At 36.5% G+C, this 23,612-nt stretch overlaps 2 protein-coding genes across 2 annotated transcripts; one reads left to right on the top strand and one right to left on the bottom strand.

Annotated features, from left to right (window-relative positions):
• Positions 1 to 3,202: 3,202 nt before the first annotated feature.
• LOC100778588 (serine/threonine-protein kinase STN7, chloroplastic) lies at positions 3,203 to 9,335 on the bottom strand. Its single transcript, XM_003516806.5, has 10 exons — positions 8,469 to 9,335; positions 8,109 to 8,195; positions 7,283 to 7,402; positions 7,040 to 7,138; positions 6,357 to 6,525; positions 6,171 to 6,264; positions 4,935 to 5,028; positions 4,769 to 4,825; positions 3,997 to 4,404; positions 3,203 to 3,468 (listed from the first exon to the last, which is right to left on the bottom strand). The coding sequence occupies exons 1-10, from the start codon at positions 8,910 to 8,912 to the stop codon at positions 3,307 to 3,309; spliced, it is 1,734 nt and encodes a 577-aa protein (XP_003516854.1). The 5' UTR covers positions 8,913 to 9,335; the 3' UTR covers positions 3,203 to 3,306.
• A 1,385-nt stretch (positions 9,336 to 10,720) lies between these two features.
• LOC102669981 (protein MAIN-LIKE 1-like) lies at positions 10,721 to 11,478 on the top strand. Its single transcript, XM_006574018.1, has 2 exons — positions 10,721 to 10,951; positions 11,047 to 11,478. The coding sequence occupies exons 1-2, from the start codon at positions 10,721 to 10,723 to the stop codon at positions 11,476 to 11,478; spliced, it is 663 nt and encodes a 220-aa protein (XP_006574081.1).
• The last annotated feature ends 12,134 nt before the right edge of the window (positions 11,479 to 23,612 follow it).

Below are 23,612 nucleotides of genomic sequence, written 5' to 3'. Positions count from 1 at the left end.
TGATAAGATAATATGTTTCTCATGTGAAAAACTAATTAAGGCTGAATACACTTTTGTGAGTAATAGTATATGGTTTATTTTTTATCAGCCAAGGAGTAATATTATATGTCCTCACAGAATAATAGTTTTTACATTTCAATCAATTAGAAACTATGTTGTCTATGAAAATTTTGTTGATTTTTACAATTTTAAAAGTTATCTCAAGCATAATTTATAATTAGTTGTCAATGTAAAACTTTTTATAATGTTAGTGAGTGATTTTTAATGCTATGTTTATTATTTATTACATTTGCTTGCTAAAGTGAAAAAAGTTAATCAGATGAATAAGAACTCATTGAACGAAGGTAAAAGAAAACAAAATAAATTGTTTTTGGTATAAATCATGGAAAATACCTAAATCAATATAAATTTTTTAAAAAAATTACAAATCATAATAATATTGCATGATTTATGTAACAGATGTCATGTAATAAAGGTTTATATATTAAACAATATATTAATATGATATAATATGATTGACAAATTTTATCTCTTAAATATAATCAGAAATTCAATTACTAAATTGGTATATATAAAAAAATATTTATTAAAAAAGTCACTTCTTAAATATATCTCAATAATATATTTATTTTTGGAAGGGTGTTACAATAATATCAATTACAAAAATTACTTGAACTTCTCTTTTCACTAATATCTTTTACATCTAAATTTTCATGACCATTTGTAAGTACCCCGTCTCCAAAGTAAGTTTAGATGAATTTTCAAATAACAAGATTAAATAATTTTCAGCACAAGTGGCATGAAAACAATTCATTCAAAATTCTTAAATAGAAGTGCCAGTAAAATTTAACCAACTGTTTGGGGAGAGAAATGAGAGAGGAAAGAACAGTTTTCCACATTTTGCTAAAGTGATGAGAAAGAATAATCGGATAAAGTCCACAAGAAGGGGAAAAAAAATCATCTTTTCCAATTTGTTTTTACTCTATTTTCCACTTCAATTCCCTAGTCCTTTTCCCGTGTTTTCTTTCGTTCTTATATCATCTATTATCCAAAAAGAGTATAAGATAATCATTCAATTAAAATGCCATTATCTGGAATTATGATCATTAAAATAACCTTATTACTAAATATGAAACAACTAATTATGATCATTAAAATAACCTTATTACTAAAAATGATTCTCACGTAAACTATAACATTTTTAAAATCCTACTCGTGTAATGCGTTTGAGCTATAAGTGCATTTTATTTGTTAATTGAAATCGTGAGACGAATTGAAACAGTGGGAACTTAACAACAACTACATTTGTAGGTAAGACAGAGGGTGGTAAAATTAATGTCTGAAATGCACTTTGATCAAAGTTGTCCAACCCATGGTATATCTTGAAATCTTACCTCTCGGGTTTTTGTTATATCTTGAAACTTAAAAAAAGGTTCGGTTATACTAAACAAGTCAGAGTTACACGTGAAGTTCTCGTGATTCACAACTCCATTGCCTGCATTATAATCAACATTAGAGTATTAATCTAATTGTTAACTAAACTTCCATTCTTTAAGCCACGTCTCATTTTCATTCCGGTTGTATGTTGATGCTTATTTATTAAGAAACAACCTCACCATATGTCCCTTCACCTTCAACCCACATGGCCATGTAAAGCTTGATTTGAAATTATTCAAATAGCCACCATTTTTCTCTATTATATATAAAATCATTTGTGTCTAACTCATCAAAAAAATCATTTGTGTCTTCACTCAGTTGTTTATGTTTTTGGGGTATTTGGATCATGACTTTGTGTCAAGGCTTTTATGGCTATGTACTAGAGTTTAAATCTTTGTTCTTCTAAATTAAAATTTCAAATTTGAGCACCATAGATGGGATGTCTGTATATTGTCCATGCTTTAAATTCAAAGGACTATTGTGTGAAGGACATGTTAAATAAGCTCTTGAAATAATGAATTTGAGCACCAAAGATGGGACGTCTGTATATTAGTTGTCCATGCTTTAAATTCAAAGGACTATTGTATATCTGAAGGACATGTTAAATAAGATCTTGAAATAATTAATTGATGATATTTTTAAGCATTTTGAAAGGAAGCTTCTACTGTGTGCAAAACCATACATCATGGATTTATAAGGTTAGTAATAGGAACAGTTTTGCTTATATATGAACTAGAACATTATTTGTCCATTGGTAACTATTATTTTACAAAGGTTGTGTTAGCTAGTTACATAGAAATGATGACTCTCTTAGGTACTAAATAAATGAATATGCATTTTGGGATTTGAAGTCAGAGCTAATTACTGAGTCTTTTATAAGTAGAAGAGGGTGTGATGTGGTAGCTACAAAGATTTTACCATAATTACAATAATATAGGTTCAGTTGTTTTGGTTATACATGGATGATGAATTAATGATTGACTCACGGCTATTGAGAGGTGAGATAACTTTTCCTAAGCAATTCAGAAAGATTTTTGGGGGTAATAATTATAGTATTCCATGGCCCTAACAAAGGAAGAGCTTTAGGAGTTTGTAAAACTATAAATTAAGGGTTTGAATTACATGTTGAAAAAGTTAGGTAACTTGAAACTTGTAATTTATTTTGTAAACCACAAGTATTCTACATTGAAGGCGATCTTGCTTGAGCGGGGTAAAACCATTGTAAGAGACAAAGTTCTCTCTTCAAATATTTAACCCAACTACATATTAAGTATTTGAACTTGAGACCACTAATTAAAATGATTGTAAAATTATTTCATTACTCTACAGTTAATCAATACTGAACTTATTCTCTGAAAAACTCTTGAAACTCACAAGATATCCAACATTAAAACATTAAACACTTGACAATTACCCATTGAAAACTGGAACACACTTTCCTTCTCAATCAAACAATAAAGCAATAAAAGGAGTAGTTTAACAGTGAGAGGTTACAAGCTCTTTTCCTGCTCTAAAGTCTATGGCAACAGTGAGGTTTGGTTTATCCTGTGGATGCACAACTGGTTAGAAGGAACTTTAAGGAAAGTGCCATAACATGTTTTTTTTTATCACGATTTCTGTTCATTCAACAAAACCCTTTTGAAAATACATTATATAAATGTGGTTGCACGTGCAGTCAAAAGATTCCAGGTATGCATCCATCAGATTCCAGTTAGCTTATGGTAAACAGTATAAAACTCCAGTTAGTTTTTTTTAAAAAAAAAAATCATATTGAACATTGTTATATCTGAATATGATATTTAACTTTGATATACAGACTATAGACAAAAATTTTGAAAAAGAAAAATGGGTATTTAGTATTTACAATTTTCATTCCTCTCTTGGGATCCATCTGCTCCACCAAAAGCTTTTCCGGCGTCTTGTGAGCTCATCCATACTCTCATTTAAGGTTCTTATAATTTTCCTCTGAAGTCTAAGGGCTGAAGCTAGAGCATTTCTCGGTGCACTAGCCTTCTTTTTAGGTTCAATTTCCTACATCATAAAAAAGGAGTGATATAATATAATAATTGGTATTTGGATAACCTTATTAGGGTTAAATATGTTTTTAGTTCATGTAAAAATAAAAATGTTTGCTTTCAATCCCTAAAAGCAATCAAATCTTTTTGGTTCATCATTTATGAAAATGTATCAGGCGTGATCCATGCCTTCCAAAAAAAAAATCATCTCCTTTTAGTCTCTTTGTTTTTGGAAATAGGGATCACAATAACACATGACACATTTCATAAATGAGAGATCAAAATGAGACGACTTTTTAGAGACTAAAAACAAATAAGGCCATATTTATAGGGACAAAATACATTTAACCCTAATCTATAACACGAAAATGTCAAGTTATGAGAAACAAAGCCACAAACAATTTTGTAGTAGGACTGGCCATTATTTTTGTAGGTTCATTAATTTTGTTTTTGTGCCTTTGTCTCTTGTGATTACTTGTTAACATGAGAATATCCAAATCCTGATAAATATAACAGAAAGTGATTTCAAAATTAAGATGCATACTCTCAGTTCCTGAAGCTGAGCTTCGGTGAATCCACCATCCTTCTGTGTCCCGGATTTTGCCATTAGCTGAATAATCCACCTGGCAGCTTCTGAATAGTCCTGCTGAGTTGCGCGAAAGAGCTGCAGTCTCAGTGTTTGCATGAAAGACAATGCCAACAAGCCTTCTCTGACAAAGTAAGGATGAGCTAATGCTGCTTTTGCACTCAACCTTTGTCTTGCTTTGTACCTTACCATGGATTTCAGAAGTTCCCATCCTATTCCACCATCCAAATCCAACAACTCAAAGCCCTTTCTAAGTTCAGATCGAGGCTCAGCAGATTTTCTCCATGCGACCAAGTCATAGTCACACCTCTTTAGTTGACGGTTGAATTGTATGAGGCTATTATCAGAACGTAAACTGGGGAATGCCTATAAGAGAATGGTATAAACTGTAAGCATTTCAAAATACCAGCTTGATGATATAGTTGTGGTTGCATCACCCTTAGCCACTTTTTAAATGTTTCATCTGATTAAAACAAACTCAGGTCCAGAATTATGAAAAACTATTCTACAAGGACCTTAAGTGATCAAAACAACCAAAATCCAACAGAGTAAATACATAGCAAAACTCATTTTAACTAAAAAAATACTAATATGCGGTCTTCATTGTCATCAAGTGATTTATATTGCTAATATACGTAATGTTCATATGAAATTGATTACAGATAGACTGATTAGTTCCAAAAATAGGAGCAGAAGCAAGTATTAATTTTCATCAATATGAGATACTTACCATTTGAAGGAAGATTAAACCAGCACTATAGATATCAAATCTGTCTGGCAAGTTCAACTGTTTGAAACATGAAAAACATCAAGTAACAAAAGCCAACATCATTACATGATAAAGGAAGCTATATGTGTGCTAATTGACAATGAATAGTTCATAAGAAATATTTAACCTGCCATAAGACTGGCGAAAGTGCAGTTGCAACTGGAACTGAGGGTGCCGATGGAGTTTGTGTGCTCATGATGTATTGTTCTGGTGCAGCATATCTGAAGTGGAAGGATAATACACATCATGAAATTCCTATAGTTGAATATCATATGTCTAACAAAGACAGGGATTCAATGAGAATATATAGTTTACATACAATACTTGTATCTTCTTAGTGTTATCATTTATCAATGAACCCAATGATGACTACTAGAAAAGCAGCTTTAATTTTCTTCTTTCGGAAATTGTAAGGAAATTAATGATTGTTTGAGTTATAGATTGAAGTATATACAACACATAATCTTCGTTCTCTCATTCAGTTAATACTTGAATCTAAATCTGCAGTGATATTAGTCATCAAATAAAAGGTAAAGCTGACTACAATAGACCTAAAGGATCCAACCCTACCCTAGACCTCTCCATGGCAGGAGCTTTATAACATTGGCCCCCTTTTTATTTGTCATCAAATGAAATAGGTGACTTAAAGCAGTCTAATAATATCCAATGAGTTATAACTGATGGAACATTCTTATGGTGTTCTGGTAAACATCTACTGAATGAAGCTATTTACATAACAGATGTATACTTTCATTGTTGCCTTTTAAGAGCAGAAAACAATTTTGTTATTATCTGGATCAGTTGTGTACTTGTAGAAATGATAAAGGTAATTCAGATTTAAAATTTCATTTCCAATACATATATATTTTTACATGGGAAACATTTCAATTAAGGTTGAACAAAAGTTTTCCCAAATTTCTTCACCTTCCTAAACTTTTCTTCAAGCATATTACGTGACAGTGCTTTTGTCTGTGATTATATTGACTCTTGTTCTGGTTGATATAATACTCCAACTTTTATTTGCAACCACAAAAGGAATCAGAATATAGAAGAACAACTTGGTAGCAAGTAAAATCAAATATGCTGAAGCAACCTATCACCTGTAATAATATATGCTTTCATTTAAAGTTATAAACATCATATATATATGTGTGTGTGTTAAATCTTGGCAAAATCTAAGATTTGTATCTAATATGACATCTATTTCAATTTCTTCAAGGGACATGTTTGAAAATATAGAAATAAATAAAAAATGAAAATTTTCCATCAATGAATTGATTATGCACATTAAACAGAAACTTCCAGCAGAGGATTAAGTTCAAAGTCAGTTGGCTACTTGTGTTATTAATGTCAAAGAAGATACCTTGGATCCAAAAGAAACTCTTTAGGAATGTAGTTGATTCCGACTCGCAGGTCTGTAGCAGCTCCAAGATCAATGATTTTGAATGTACGAGACTCTGATTCCCATAGTTTAAAAAAACTGTGAGCTTAATCTGGATTATGGATCTTTCTTTATTGGATAAAGTTATGCAATACTTAGATTATTTACCTTCTGAGAAAATAATGTTCTGTGGCTTAATATCCCTATGTACAATACCAGTTGAGTGAAGACCATCCAGTGCAAACAAGATCTGCCTCACAATTGTTTGTATGATTCTATTTTCTCTCTCCAATCCTTTGGGCAAGTCTTGGACCTCACCCAAAATTAATGTTTCAACCTGAAATTTGTGGCACTATCATTTGGTCTGATATGCAGACTTTAAGCAATCATGATTTACTATGGGAGCATAAAATTCAAATAGAATATAAGAACAAAATGCTTCAGCTCAGAAACATAGCAAAGTACAGTTGAAGAATATGAAACATTTTCTCACAAATTAATAATTGAAAATGGATGTACAATGAACCCCCACCACGCCTAACTAACTCACACAAGGAAAGGGGATATAGAATCTATTTGGATAAACCTCTCAACAAAAACTAACAAAAAAACAAAATAAAACGAATTAACAAGATAAAATGAATCAAACTTATTGCATAAGTTAAAATCAACTTCAACAATAAAGTTTTAAAATTGAAAAGCTGCCATAATTTAGATTCCAGAAGCTAATACAAATACAGTCTCTTAAATGTAGCACAACTGATATAGACTTCATTAGAAAATTTAAGGCCAAAATAGTATAAATTGACAATTTATCAAGTACAACCAAGCCAATTAAATAGAGTACCAACATTATATGGAAAGTCTCTACTCTGCATCAAGTCAGCTAGGGTGGCATCCCCTTCAAACCGCCATATAAGCCAGTATTCCGCAGCTTTCTTTGAAGAGCTCTGCAAACATTATGTGAGAACTTTTGTATTTGTCATGACTGAACTAAATTGTTAAATGATGTGATGAGTCTTTGATTTCCCCATACAAGTACAACAATGATAGCCAATAATCCTTAGGTCATATTAGTTTTAATAGAGCAACACCTCAAGAAAACCATAAACAAAATCTGCACAGCTGCTTGCACAAGCTCTTCGTACACGCTCATTCATCCAAATTTCTACAGCACCATATTCAGTTGCCTTCTTCAAGACTAAGTCACCTTCCTTCCAGTGAGAACCAAAAAGAACCATGAGTCATAATTATACGAGTCAAACTGTCTAACACAGTGAAATCTCAGAAGCACATATGCCATATCAACATGCGGGTCCCTCAATTTGTTTCCTAAAACCATGAGACTCAAAGCAATCAAAAGTGAAAACAATACAGATATCCAACTTTTATAAACAAAAATAACACTAACATAGACAGACACTAGACATGACGTGGACAAGGGCACTTCAATATGATTAATGTTCATATTATAGCACACCACTTGACAAAAGAAATTAAATATCAACAGACAAAAGAATTAAATTGACAATGAGACATTAGTTTTTGATACTTTGTATTATATCATGTCTCAATCTGACTGTTATGGATGATAAAAAAATGGAATGTCTTTTTATATTACCAGTGTCCTTTAATTGTCTAGCCTAGCCTACACTGGTGTCAGCTAAACAATTTCAGCAAAAACAATTTTTAAAAAGACACTAGGGGATATGTGCCATATGAGTGTCAGTGTCAGAAACATGTCACACCTCCGTGACACCTCAAGTGGGAGAAGTGTCTGTGCTTCATTATTGAAAATTAACTTGTGTTCATGTGAAGTAGTTCATAAAAAATGCAAACAAGAATCAGTAAGTCCAAAAGAACAAGCGGAAGTTTTCAAATATTTCTTCAGGAGCATCCAAATAGAATACAAAATAATACCTTTGAAGAGGGTTTGTTGGCCAGAGACACTCTATAAACAACTCCAAATGATCCCTCCCCCAACTTCTTCCCCAGAACAAAATCATCCTGCCATCACAAACCTACCTTAGCAACAACTACTAAAATCATTAAATCAACAACACTAGAAACAATATTATACAAAAATAGTTGAGCAGGGTGCCAAAGTTGTTGTAAACCCCTGGCACCTGTGTTCGATTCCTACGGATAAAATATATATATATATATATATATATATATATATATATATATATATATATATATATATATATATATATATATATATATATATATATATATATATATATATATATATATATATTATATAAAAATTTCACACACCTTCTTGTAAGTGGGTCTGAACAGCCTCTCAACAAAAGCAAGAACAAACATGTCAAAGAAACCAGGTGCCACACCAGGTGTGGCCCAAAGGTAAGATAGGGTCCCCAAAGCCAAAATCACCCCAGGGACAGTGAGTGTCAAGCCATTTGACTTGGGAAGAGTGCTCCTATATATCACATCACCACACTGCATCACACTGCAAGGAAGTCCAACCCCAACACCCACAAAGAGGCTGTGAACAGTGTCAAGCCATTCACCACCCGCTAGTGCAAAAACTTGAACCACTCTTGGGGGGTTTGAGACACTGAATAATCTTCTTTCACTGCATTGAGGCTCCCCCCAAAATGGTCTAATCCTAAGCCTCTGGCCAAGAAACAAGGACTTAGACTTTGGTTTGTGGGGTTGGAGCTTCGTCACTCCTACTCCAATTCCTATAGTTGCCATGCCAGTTCCAAGTTGGTTTTGGTCTCCGTGGGAGAAAAATCTTGAGAACTTCTTCACCTACTATCTGCTCCAATTTTAGACCACAATTTTTCCTTGTATTTTAACTTAAATTACGACCGTAATATAAGATATGCTTTATGTTTACATATGTTAGCGGTTCGGTTATGTCAGGTATATATTGTGGACGTAGTGAGTTTGGAAGCTTGGAAATTGGATTGAGGATTAATATACGCCACAAGGAACACGTAGATACTGCTGTGGTTTGGGTTGGGCCTACTTGATTTGCTTATGGGCTGTTGCTAGGGGCACCCAGCAAAATTGCTGGTGCACCCAACAGTTCAATGAAGTACCGAAAATACCCTCCATTTAAAAAAATAAAAGTAACATAATAAAAAAAAAAGCTTGTTCTTCCGTGATAGCTTTCTTCTTCACCTTGCTTCCGCGCTTGTTTCTTCCCCGTGCACCCAGCAATCTCATTCATGCTTGTTCTTCCTCCTCGCCCTCATTTCGTTCTGAATTTGAAATTTGGAGAAGAAGCTGTTGTTCGTGTCCTCCATTGAAGTTCACATCCTCCATTGAAGTTGTTGTTCGTGTTCTCCGCCATCAAGGTTAGTCTTCTAACCTCCTCGTAACTATTTCAATGGCGTGAATTGTGTAAATGGCTGTAGGAACCTTAGGATAGACAACATTAATGGCTGGAGGTTGAAGATGAAGGTTCTTCCGTGAGAAGAACCTTCTTCTGCGCGTAGGAAAGGGGCTTCTGGAACTCCCGCGGAAGAAGTGTGGAAGGTTCTTCCGCGGATTCCTGCAAAAGAAGCTTCTGAAGGATCTTCCGCGTGATCCAACGGAAGAAGGTTCTGCAAGATCTTTCGCGTCATCCTGCGGAAGAACCTTGTCTTCCGCGGACCCGCGGAAGATCCTGCAGAACCTTCTTCCGCAGGCTACAATCTGTTGTCGCGGAAGAGCCTGCTGAAGCTTCTTCCGCAGGCTACTTTTTATTCTCGCGGAAGATCCTGCGGACGTTCTTTCGCGAATCATGTTTTGCTGTGTATTTTGATTTTTTTGCTTTTTTTTAGATTATACCTGAATTTGTTCATATTATTAGGTAGTTTGTGCTATTTAGTTGCTATTAAAAATGGCATTTGTATGTAAAATGAAATTATATTTGGTATGATTTATATATGCATTAGGATGTCTAAATTGAAGTGTTAGGATGTCTAAATTGAAATTATATTTGGTGTGATTTATATATGCATTAGGATGTCTAAATTGAAGTGGATGTCTAAATTGAAATTATATTTGGTGTGATTTATATATGCATTAGGAAGTAACTATGTGATTTTAGCATAATAATAGTCATCATTTTAAATAAAATATAGTTCAATTATTATTTTTTTTATCATAAATATTTCACATAATAATAGTCTGAAAAATTTCTTAATTTTTAATTTTAATTAATTCATAAATAAATATAATTATAACTTAATAAATAAGTTATCGATAAAATGTAACAATCTAAGCATTTTGATGAGACTCATTTAAGCACCTAATTCATTTAAGCACCTAAGCAGAATTACGTCATTTGTAATGACAAAGCTTTGTTATCAATTATTTGAATATTTAATTTGACCGAAAAAAATAAATGTTCTTCATGATTTCAGATCATGGTTAGAACACGAGGTTTAGGTCGTGCGTTAGGAGCTGGTAGAGGTAGAGGCATTAGTGAGGATACGCATGAGGCTGATGTTCCTCTGCGTCGCAGACCTACTGCTTCAGCACGTAGGCAACGGGTTCGTTTGCGTGAGGACATGACAGAGAGACCTGAGGATGTGCCTCAATTGCATGAGGATGTTCCTTATGTGTCTAATGCCACCCCAGAGATAACAGGCGCCGCCGATGCTGTTCAGACAGAGGGAGTGGCTATTGATGGGAGCTTAGGGTCACCTACTGCAAATGAGGGTTTCCCCGGTGGACCACGCGACCCATCGATTTTGACCGATTTTGTTGAGCATGTCGCACACAGCATCTGGAGTGGACGGGTACGCAGTTTTTAATGTTGACTAATTACATAAAAATTATTTGAAGTTGGATTGCTTTTTATATACACGTTATTGTAAATTGTTATTCAATTTAGGAACGACCCGATCTGAAGTTGGTCTCCCACGGTAGAAAAGTAAATAAAATTGGGAGACCAGCGCCTGAGATCGAAGGGTTGATTGTTGGCACCGGATTGAGTCCACTGATCAGGTGTTTTGTTATCACCACTGATCCTGGACTGATATCCGCCTTCGTCGAGAGGTGGCATCGCGAGACTAGCACGTTCCACCTGCCAGTAGGCGAGTTGACGATCACGTTGGATGACGTGGCGTCACTCCTACACCTTCCCATCACTGGCGCGCTACATACGTTCGAGCCGCTTGTTACTTCAGATGCCATTCGTCTACTGACGGAGCTTCTTGAGGTCAGTCATGAGGAGGCTACATTTGAGACCCGACAGGCTGGTGGGCCTCATGTCCGGTTGGGGTGGCTTCGAGACTTGTATCAGAGCCAGTGTAGGACCAGATGATGGGTTGTAGCAGCCCGCACGTATCTGCTCCACTTGGTGGGTTGTACTCTTTTTGCCAATAAGAGTTCAACCCATGTACATGTCATGCACCTGGAGGCTTTCAAGGACCTGGCCCAGGCAGGGGGATTCGCCTGGGGGGCGGCTGCATTAGTCCACATGTACGACCATCTGAATGACGCGTCGCAGGCCTCTACACGGCAGCTGGGCGGTTATATTACACTTCTCCAGGTACATATTATCACTGATAATTTAATATGGAGTAGCATTCAATCTGTTTTTTTGTATTGATGTTGACTATGTCTTTGTAGTGCTGGATATACGAGCACTTTTCTACAATGCATACATCCGTCGTTGATGATGCTTATGATGAGGGGAGCCCACGAGCCTGCAGGTGGCTTACGGGTAAGGCTCATATTACGGGGATCAAGGGAGCCCCGTATCAGAGACGTTTGGATGCCCTAAGTGTGACTAACGTGTGCTGGATGCCCTATGGTGAGCACTGGCGAGTCAGGGCCTTTGACTTGATATCGTCGTACACCGGCCAGCTCAGATGGGGTCAGATTGTGGTGTACGTTCGACCTGAGCGGGTTCTTTGACAATTTGGCTACCTTCAGACGGTCCCTCCGCCGCCGGTTTGTGATTCTTTGACGGGTGATGATATAGATGACCGGTGGCTGAATTTTCCAGACCATTTGGTTCCTTCAGGGGAGCTCTGTGTAGTTCCTGGACAGGTGGTGGCAGACTACATGGAGTGGTTTTTTTGGATATCGCACCCATTCGTCACGCGGACCGAGGAGACTGCTGCGCCGAGACATCCGCCTCCCCCTCATCATAAGGAGTTCGTCGAGCCACCCATCCCCGAGGTTTCAGTCGCGACCGATCTCCCTACGCATTCAGTGGTAAGCATAACTTCTGTAGTTTTTCATAATTTAATTTTTTTTTAAATGTGATACTGACTTTGTTATTTTGACTGTGATAGGTTCACTGCGAAGGATGTCAGGGGATGGCTCAGAATTTAGGAGCGATTGCTGAGGATTTGGAGCGGGTCATCAACCTCAGGATGGTCACTAAGGGCACTGACTTACATGACATCATGACTCGTTGTCTGAGGAGAGCTAGAGGCGACACCGCAGATGGAAGTCTTAGGCCGCGCCAGAGAAGCCGCATAGATTAGGATTTATATTTTTATTGTACTTAAATTATTAATTTTGTATTTGTTTATGTATGTCATAAAACACATTTACTTACATCATTTATGATTTTTGTTTGTCTCTCTATAAATATATGGTTTGAAATTTAAATATAAACCACACACATGAGTCACATTTATAATGACATTTGAATATATAAAATAAAGAAGATAAAATAATTTGTGCCTTTTAGAAACATGCTTAAGTACTCCTGTTCGGGCTTTTTTTAAAATTATGTGGGAGCCGCTTGAGACTGTCCAGGGCCCCTATTTGGCATGTTTGCACGTCAAGGAACCCAAAAAAAATAAAAGCAGCGCCCCGTTCTATCGAATCGCACCTCAAACGAAGGCACAAAAAATAAAAAAAGTTGGTTTTTGGCTTATTAGGAACATATAACTACCATTCAGTTCAACACAAATATAACAATTTGACACAGTAACACTTGTTCACGGAACAATTGATTAATTACATGAACATAAATCCAATGTACATATACATACATAAATATTACAAGTTCAGTGTCCGCTTAGGTCTACATGCGTTGTATTAATTGTCATTAGGCTTAAGTATTGCTGCATTCTACCTACATATGCAGTTGGCCATTGTTTTGCCTCCGGATACGCATTGCTTGACCACAACAATGCCATAGGCGGTAAGGGACAACGATCTTTCAGAAAAACCTGTTGTAAGTGAAATTACAATAATAAGTTAAACAAACAAACCAACACATTCAATAATTGAAATTATCTGAGTAAACGAATTTGCAATGGACCTGAACAAAATGACTGCCATACACATGGCCGACGCATATTATGCGGTGCACAGCAGAATTGGCCGGTGGTCAACTTCTGAGAGGAAAAAATGTGAAGCTCTGTTGTCGTGACAATGATACAAGTATTACATTATATCTTGACGCAATTACATATCCCATATCCGTTATATCCATCCATTTGTCCATACTAACCTAAATCAAATAACAAATACACGTGTCAGTCATGTAAACATTACTTATATTTTTAAAAAGCATAAAACACATACCTTGGATAACCCATCCACGTGTAGGGACAACCTCAGCTGTTCATATCTCTCCGTGCCACCAAAGATCTTTATGTAGTCTTGCGACCATTTGCCAAGTTCTTTAATCAATTCATTACGCATCATGGCCCAACACTCTTCTCCCATACCTAACAAAGCGGAAACTGACCGATATCCATAATTACCCTCCGCTTTCACATCAACAACATCCTCAATGAAACCATGCATAAATGGCGGAAATTGATCCAACATGGGGATCATCTTTGCTGGCTTCGGTGGTGTAAAAGATGATGCACTGGGTCTGACTAAGGTGTTTCTGTTTTGAACCAAATGATAAGCATCAACATACTCCCAATAAGATGGATCACGCTTTGTCGATCTTTCGCTTCTTTTCATTACCTTTTTCGGGGCACCTTTCATCTTAACCTGTGTTGGAGGAGGACACATAGAGGTCTCATCGGGAAACGCGAATTCTCGGAGTTTACTCTTGAAAGTAACTTTCCCACAAACATCAAGTTCATCGAATCTTTTATATATTCTATCCATCTCTTCCTTGATGCTCACTTCAGCCTCACATAGCCCCTGGTCTAAAAAATTAAGTCTCCCCCAGTACATATGGACTGCATCCAGTGGGATGCTGCCACCCTCATACCTTTGTAGCTCGCATGCACAAGGAAGACCTAGCGTGGTTCTCAAGACACACCCACAAGAAGACACATTGTCTTTCAAATGGCGTACACGCTCAAACTCAACAGAAATTTCATTTAAAGCGTACCTTGACACCATTCCAAGAAGCCTCTTGTATAAGGTTTTCTTAAAAACATGACCAACAACATGTGTACTTGTTTTGAATGATGCTCTAATTTCAGTGTGCTGCAGCATCATCATGTTGTTCATTGCATCCCAAACACTACAGAGGTCTCCAACGTTATTCTGTAATATCCTCTTCAAAGACCAATGAGCATATTCAACCCTACATTTAAAACACACAACAGAGAAGACAAATTAATAACAATAATGTTCCAAAAAATCATTAAAAGAAACTTGACTAATATAATAAAACATTTAAATACCTATTTGTTTTTGTGTTGCCTAGGTGCATCACCTTATTCGTCCAGGCCAAGATAAATTTCTCCTTGTGTGGGACAATCTATGTCTCACATACGTAGTCAATGAACATTGGCCACGGGGAACACGCTACTTGAAACCTTTGAAGGTGCTCAGGAAACTCCTGTTCCGAAGGACAATCTACCAGGTTACCCCAGCTATCCATTACGTAGTCCCAAGCATTCTTCTGACCAACAAGCGATTTACACTTTGCCTTCACATTCTTGTCTATGTGAAACCTGCACAACAAATTCTTACACTCCGAAAACACAACTTTCACAGCATTCATTAGGGCTAGGTCTCTGTCTGTGACAATAACAATAGGAAGGCGATCATTTCTTAAAAAAAGGCCTCGAAACCGTTCCAATGCCCATACAAGATTGTTCATGCGCTCACCCTCCAGATATGCAAACCCAGCAGAGAAAGTCATCCCGATTGGTGTCACCCCCACAATGTCAAGCAAAGGAAGCCTATACCTATTTGTTTTGTAGGTACTGTCTATCAAAAAAAACAATATGACATGCGTTACATAACTTAACTGCATCTGGGTGACACCAAAACAAATCACGCACCACATCTTCATCCTTCAATCTATGCCAATGAATGTATTGGTCACGTTCAAGGAGCCTCATTAAGTGTTGCATTTCACTGTCATCTCCTCTGATTGAAGAACGGTATGCACTTCTTGCATTGTAGATTTGTTTGATTGTGGTGCAACTGCTGCTGTTGTGCTCCTTCAACGTTAGCAGGATGTTTCTTGGTTTCACATTCGACTTCGTCATATCAGCAATGATATTCTTCTCATCATCTGTCAATCTCCCAGCATATGGATGTCCAACTAAGGTCTTCGCCAATTCATGGTTGTGAATCCTACATATCAGCTTCACCGCCCAACCTTCACCTCCATGCACTGGTTTTCCACGAATCTTAAATGGACAACCACATTTTCTAGCACCTGTGTCTTTTCTAACAAATTCTTTCTTCCTACCCTTGTACTTACCGCTCCTTTCACACCCAATTAAGACAAATGAAGTTCTTCCTCTGCTGGCAGTATATGTATCAGACCTCATAATTACTGCAACAAAACCATTTTCATGGGCAACCGTTCGAGCCCACTTCAAAACATCTTCTCGGGTTTCAAAGACCTAGGACACAACCACGACATATTAATTTTTACACAAATCATACATTAGACCAAACAATTAAAACTGATCGACATGATTACCTGAGAAGTATTAAAAGCATATGAACAATCAACATGTGCTTCATTCACACCACAATCTTCTTCTTCATTTTGAAAATCCATATCAACTTCTTCGGACATCGCACTGTAATATGCCCATTGATCTTCGTCCATCTTAATTCAAAGTATAACTATCACCTGATTCAACATTCAACTAAATAATTTGAACAATGTGACAACCTCACACAAATATTTAATCTACATATACATAACCAAATTCAACTTTTAATTACATAATTCCAAAATTATAACCTACAAAGCTCATTTAACCAAAAAATACCTCAACCTAGGAAAAAAAAATCAACAATTCAACCAACAAATATATTTTTATGTTTCACATAAATTACAAATAGAATTAACCAAAATAACATTCAAAATAATCTTAAAACAAAAAAATCATAAAATAATCTTACTACTGCGGAAGACTGCTTCTTCCGTGGAGTCTCGCAGAAGACGTCTTCCGTGAGATTCCACGGAAGAAGCAATCTTTCGCGAGACTCCATGGAAGAAGTTTTTTTCTTCCACAGCTGTAATATCTTCCCCGGAAGAAAATTTTTTGCGTCCAAACTTACACCATTCTACTACCAAAAATAAACAATCAACCACACAAATCAGCTACGTACCTTACTTGACAAATATCACACCAAAGAAGAGCACAAGCACAACCAACACCGACAAAAATGGCACAGCACAAGCACAAGAACGGAGAAAACGCACCAGAATGGAGAAAACGCGCACCGGAGTGGAGAAAATGCAGGAGAGAGAAAGCAAAAAGGAAGAATGAAAAAAAAAACAATTTTTATATAAGGAAAAAGTACAGAGGCATTTTTGGGTTTTTTAAAAATTGCTGGGTCCACCAGCAATGTTGCTAGGTGCCCCTAGCAATTGCCTTGGTTATGGGTTTTGCTTTGGGCCGGAGCCCAATTGCTGGTACACCCAACAAATTAGGTAAAGTGGCAAAAATGCCTTTCACCTATTTTTTAAAAGTGTTTTCCTTTTCTTCTCCATCTACAGTGCTCCTCCATCTCTTCTCGCTCTGTTTGCGCCTGTTCTTCGTTGCACCTCCTCCGCCGCCGCCGTTCACACCACTAGTGACAGCCACCGTAGTCATCATGTTGTTATCCATTGTCGTCGTAAGTGTAATTTCCTTTCCTCTCCATTAGATTTTTTGCGCAGTCACGGTTGGGGGGATTGGGAATCCGTATAAGGCATACGGATTGGCAATCCATATGCCTTATACGAATTGTTAATCCGTATGCTTGTTTTTAATTTTAATTTATTAACTAATAAATTATTAATATAACAATGTATTAATTTAAAATTAATTTAATAATTTAGTTTAAATAATATTTATTTAATAAATATATATTGTTGTGTTTTTTAAATATGCATTCATTTAATTTATTATATTTGTTTTTGTAAGTTGATTTTTAATAATGGATTGATTAAATAAATAATGATTGTATGTTTTTTGTTTAAGAAATTAAATTATATTTGAAATTTGAAATATTTATTTGAAAAATATTTAAATATGACTGATTCAAAAACTGTATAAGTATATATTGTAAATGACAATATTTATATAAGTATTTTGCCACTAATAGTAATAAATTTTTATATAAATAGTATTGGGTAGTGTAAAAAAAATACTCATCTATTGGAAATTTTAAAATTTGTCGTAAGATTTTTATGATATATTTAAGTGTACAACAATTAGTGTTGTCGTGTCTTAAAATTCTTTTAAAAATTTGTGTATTGATTTATGAATATATAAAATTATTAAAAAAGTTAAATAAAAATTAGTAAATATATATTTATGAAAGTGTACTATTATTTGAACGATGTCATTAATTGCTAATGATGCTTTTAATATGCAAATTATGATTAAAACCAGAGGTTTGGGTCGGACTTTAGGTAGAATTATAGGAAGAGCCTTAGGGAGAGAAGTAAGTCGTGATGTCGATGAAGGACCCCAGCAGCGAAAGCCCACAGCACCTACATGTAGGCAATGAGAAGTTGTACTTGTTGCTAAGGATGTTTAGTATGTGGATCATGCAAATGACGAGGTCCATGAACAACCTGAAGAAGTAGTTGTTGATGATGTAGTTCCTGATGTCGAGAGTTTTCCAAGCGAGCCCCACGACACATCAGTGTTGATGGACTATATTTATCACGTGGCACTGATTGTTTGGAATTGAGAGGTATTTATATTTTTAAATAAATCATATTTTCGTAAGTATTTGTTATTATTGTTGAAATAATTTAAATTGTGAGTTTCAGGAACATCCTGAGCTGAAGTTATCCTCCCATTTTGGCAGGCCTACTCCAAAGATTGAAGGCCTAGTGGCTGGCACAAGATTAAGTCCTTTGATCGTATGTTTGTTGGACACTGGTGATCGGGACTTATGTGTGCTTTTATGGAGAGGTGGCATAAGGAAACTAATAGTTTCCATCTGCTGGTAAGAGAGGTGACTATCACCTTGGATGATGTAACATTGCTGCTACATTTGCCCATTACAAGCGTGTTCCATAGCTTTGAGCCTCTTCATGTGGACAATGTCGTCTTTCTCTTAGTCGAATTGCTTGAAGTGAGTTCTAAAGAGGCAAGAGCTAAGACAGTACAGTGTCATGGGGCATATGTTTGACTATTCTGGCTGTGAGATATATATCAGAGCAAATTTGACGCAGCACACTAGATTGTAGCAGCTTGAGCATATTTGTTGCATCTGGTTGGTTGCACACTTTTTGCTAACAAGAGTGCCACACAAGTTCATGTGGTATTCTTGGACGCATTTCACGACTTGATGCGGAGTGGAAGCTACGCATGGGGAGTTGTTGCACACATTTTTTTCTTTTTCTTTTTCTTTTTCTTCCTTCTTTTCTACATTTATTTCTTTCTCATTCTTATTTATTTCTCCTCCTTCTTTTTCTTTCTCGTTCTCATTTATTTTGTCCTCCCTCAACTGTTCTTCTTCATTTCCCTCTCTTCTCCTTCAACAGCTAGCTCTTGGTTATCCTCGGTTGTCCTCTCCTCATCCTCAATCATGGTGGCCATCCTACCTCTAGTCATCACAGCCTTGTATTCTTCTTTTGGATTTTGCTCGGTGTTTGCCACAAAAGTGCTAGAAGATTTTTCTGCAATCTATTTGGTCAGCTGCCCCACTTAGATCTCCAGGTTCTTGATTGCAAACTTTGTACTCTTGTGATTGGACATTGTGACCTGCATAAACTGAGCAAGTGTCTCCTCCAGCTTAGTGGTTCTGTCGTATAGGCTAGGCCCTTGTTGCTTAGGCCTATTAGATGGTCCGCCCTGGTCCTTGTTGAATTGATTTCCTGGATGGGACCTCCATTGCCCTTGATGTTGGTTATAATTTGAACCATGCTGAAAACCTGAATATCCACCTGCATTAAAATTGAGTCTAGGCTGATTCCCCGTGTAATTTACCTCTTGAGCTGTGTCATCTATGGGAATACAACATTCAGACTCATAGGCTCCCCCACATATGCTGCAACTTCCAACCTGCAAAACAGCTGAATGTGAAGGTTGATTAACATGAAATTGATTTGGTAACTTACTTAATGTTTCAGTTAATGTCTCAAGCTGCTTGGACATCAACTTGTTTTGTGCCAATAATGCATCCTGAGATGAGAGCTCCATTAGGCTTCTTTTGGTGGGAATGTGCGTCCGATCATGCAAGATTGCATGATCACTTGCAGCCATATTTTCAATGAGTTCCATGGCTTCTTCTGGGGTCTTCAATTTAATCTTTCCCCCTGCAGAAGCATCAAGCAGCTGCTTGGACTGCGGCCTTAACCCGTCAATAAATATGTTCAACTGAATTGGCTCTGAAAATCCAAGAGTCGGAGTTTTCCGTAGCAAGCTATTGAATCTTTATAGAGCTTCACTCAAAGATTCGTCTGGGAATTGGTGAAATGAGGAGATGGCTGCCTTTCCTTCTGTAATCTTAGACTCGGGAAAATACTTCTTCAGAAATTTTTCTACCACTTCATCCCAAGTCTTAAGATTGTTCCCTTTAAACAAATGTAACCATCTCTTCTCTTCTCCAGACAGTGAAAAGGAGAACAAACTCAGCCTTACAACATCTTCCGGCACACCTGCAATCTTGACTGTATTGTAGATTTCAATGTAAGTCGCTAGGTGTGCATACAAGTCTTCATTCGGTAGGTCATGAAACAAATTGCCCTGTATTAGCTGAATCAAAGAATGAGGATAAGTAATATTATGTGCTTAAACCTCTGGCCGTGCTATACTGGTGAAGAATTGCGGCACAACAGAACTAGAATAGTCTTCAAGGGTCACTCTCCTAGGTTGATATGCAGCCATTATGTTAGCCTCAGATGCACCTAATTCAGGTTCCCTTGGTTGTGGAAAGATGGAAGATGACTCAGATGATTGAGGTTCCTCTAGAATTGGTGGTGTTGTCCTGTCCTGCAGTGTTTTCCTTTTTCTTTCTGCGTTGTTCCTCCTACAAGTGGCTTCAATTTCCAAATCTAATGAAACTAAATCACCTGCAGAAGATTTACCTTGCATACAAAGCACTAGCAAGAGCAGCAGTTAACCAATTCAAGAGAAAATAAATTCTAAACTAAATAACTATTCACACAAAAATTAATCAAAGAATAAAGAATCGATGCCTACAAACTGAACTAAACTTTCCCAAATGGAAAGAAATTCCCCGGCAACGGCGCCAAAATACTTGTTTCACCTCTCGGCAACTGTGAAATTTATCAGCAAGTGTACTGAGTCACAAGTAATATAAAACGGTAAGAATTGAGTATCGAATCACAAGGAGTTTGTTTCATTCAGAAAAGCGTTCATTCAATAAGTAGACATTTGTATACATCATGAAATGGAGATAAGCACAAGATGTAGTTGCAATTCTAAAGATAACTACAAAATTAACTATCTAAATATGAAAGATAAACAAATGAATTATAAACGTTGGGTCCTTCTACTAAGTAACTTGATGCAATTAAAATTTTTTCTCTATCTAATGTTGTTTATGTGTTCAATGTTGAGGACAATTGTCCCAAACACCGATGTCTCGCATGATTGGGCTAATTCTAATTAAACTTTGTTCTCGGATCCCTCGTTGAACTTGGCCTAACCGAACAACATAATAAAAACTAGAGTCCCTGCACTCCGTATCCAGATAATACAGTTATCTAGCCCTGCTCTATCCAGTTCTAAGGATTCAAAACATTTTCCAATGCTAAAAATCCTAACTTTACACACAAATGGGTGATCAGACCAAAAGCATGCTAGAATTAAATTCAGATAGAGGCAATGAACACATCAAAACAACATTAAATAGATAGTAAAGAATATTTACATCAAGACTCGGCAGAGATTCCCAACAAAAGCTTTAGCCTTTCATGGCAAGGTACCACCTTTCAGCTACAATAGGGGTTTTGAAGCAAAATACAGATTACACAGTGTTGGGGGTGTCTCCTCCACCTCTAGGAACCTACAAATTACTCTAAAACCTAGAATCCTCTTGAATGCTGAGGTTTTTGGTGCTCCCTTTCCCTGTTGCGTCTCTCACGTAATAGTTCTATGTGTTTTCTGCCAAAGCTCCCTCCTTTTTTGCCAACTTTAGCTTTTAAGGGCTTTCTGTCCTCGAAGGCTCGCTTAGCGCCATTTTCGCGCTAAGCGCGAGTTAGTGATTTTTTGCTGAGCGAGCTGGGCGCACTTAGCGCGAGAGAAGACAAACGACTCGCTGAGAAAGCTGATGACGCGCTGAGCGCGTAGATGCTTGACAGATTCTCCCCCAGATTCTCCCGACTCGCTAAGTGGGCTGAGTGTCTCGCTTAACGGATGATTCTCACTAAGCGTACTAGCCTTGCTTAGCGAGACACTAGCCACTGCAACCTTCTATTTCTTCATTTTTTTCACATGGAACTGAAGTTGCAAACACATTAATTCTCATTTAAGGGAATATCTCTGCATAAAAATCAAACTAAACCTAAAAATATGTACAAACCTACAAAAAGAACCAAAAATTGGGGGAAAGATGTGATTTTCATTAAGCTTTTCAACACAAAAGTTAGTCGTAAATGACAACTAACACTTTGTCATAAACACACTAAGACATACTCCTAATAAATACCATTTGAAAGTTAAGTGAAATACATAACTATATCAACGTCGAAGGAAACACGCATATATTATTGTATTACATGACAGCTGCATAAGTAACTAAATGTTCAATCTTCACCTAAATCAACAAAGCCTGTTTTCAACCTTGACAAATTGGTATATTGCTACATTCTACTAATATATGGTATGGGTCACTGCTTTGCCTGATGATAACAATGTGTAGACCATAACAAAGCTAGTGGTGGTAACGAACAATGGTCTCATAGAAATATTTGTTACATAAGGACATACACATTGAAAATATCAGAACATATTTTTTTACAATAATTACACAAATAGGATGATCATGCATTTAGCTGAACAAAATGATTGTCATACACATGACCGATACATATGACGCGATGCACAAAATAATTTATTGGTGGTTGACTTTTAAGAGGAAAAAATGTCATGCTTTGTTGGAGTGAAAGAGAAACAAGGATGACAATATACCTTGATGCAATGACATATCCCATGTCGGTTATATTCATCAAATTGTCCATGGTAACCTGCATGTAATAGTTACACTTATATTTACTTAAAGCAAATATAATCAAGCAAAATGTAACAATAAACTTATATACCATGGATAATCCATCAACAGGTAGGGACTGCCAAAACATATGGATTGTCTCAAGTGGTATGATACTAGCAACATATCTAGATAGCTCACATGCACATGAAAGACTGTGAGTAGTTCTCATGATACATCCACAACGAGAAGGGTTTCTGCCAGCATAATGTACACGCTCAAACTCAGTAGCAATCCGATTTAAAGCATACCTTGATACCATGCCAAGTAGTCTCTTGTATAAAGAAACTTTAAAAACATGTCCAACCACATGTGTACTTGTCTCAAAAGATGTCTTAATTTCATTGTGTTGTAGTGTGATCATGTTATTCATGGCTTCCCAAACACTACATAGGTCTCCAAGGCTATTTTGTAGTAGTCTCCTTAAGGCCCAATGAGCAAACTCAACCTTGCATATGAAATACACAACCATGTAAACAAACACAATTTTTTTAATCCATTCAATCGTAAACCCTAACAACAACAAAAATTTAGAATTTTCATACCTGTTAGTTATTGTGTTTCCTAAGTGCATCACCTTATTCATTCAGGCTTTAACAAATCTTTCTCTGTGAGGAATCAACCATGTTTGGTTGACATAGTCAACAAACATTGGCCATGGTGAGCAAGCAATTTCAAACTTCTTAAGACACTCATGAAACTCTTGTTCAGAAGGACAATCCACCAAACTCTCCCAGGCTTCCTGACATAATCTCATGCATTTTTTTACCAACCAGGGTTTTAGACTTTGCCTTCACATTCTTGTCAATGTGAAACCAACACAACAAATTGGTAGCCTCAGGGAATACAATTTTCACTGTATTCATC

The sequence above is a fragment of the Glycine max genome, chromosome 1 (assembly GCF_000004515.6).
Source record: "Glycine max cultivar Williams 82 chromosome 1, Glycine_max_v4.0, whole genome shotgun sequence".
NCBI lineage: Eukaryota > Viridiplantae > Streptophyta > Magnoliopsida > Fabales > Fabaceae > Glycine > Glycine max.
Note: the sequence above shows the minus strand (reverse complement) of the source record. Positions and strands in the feature narration are given on the sequence as shown.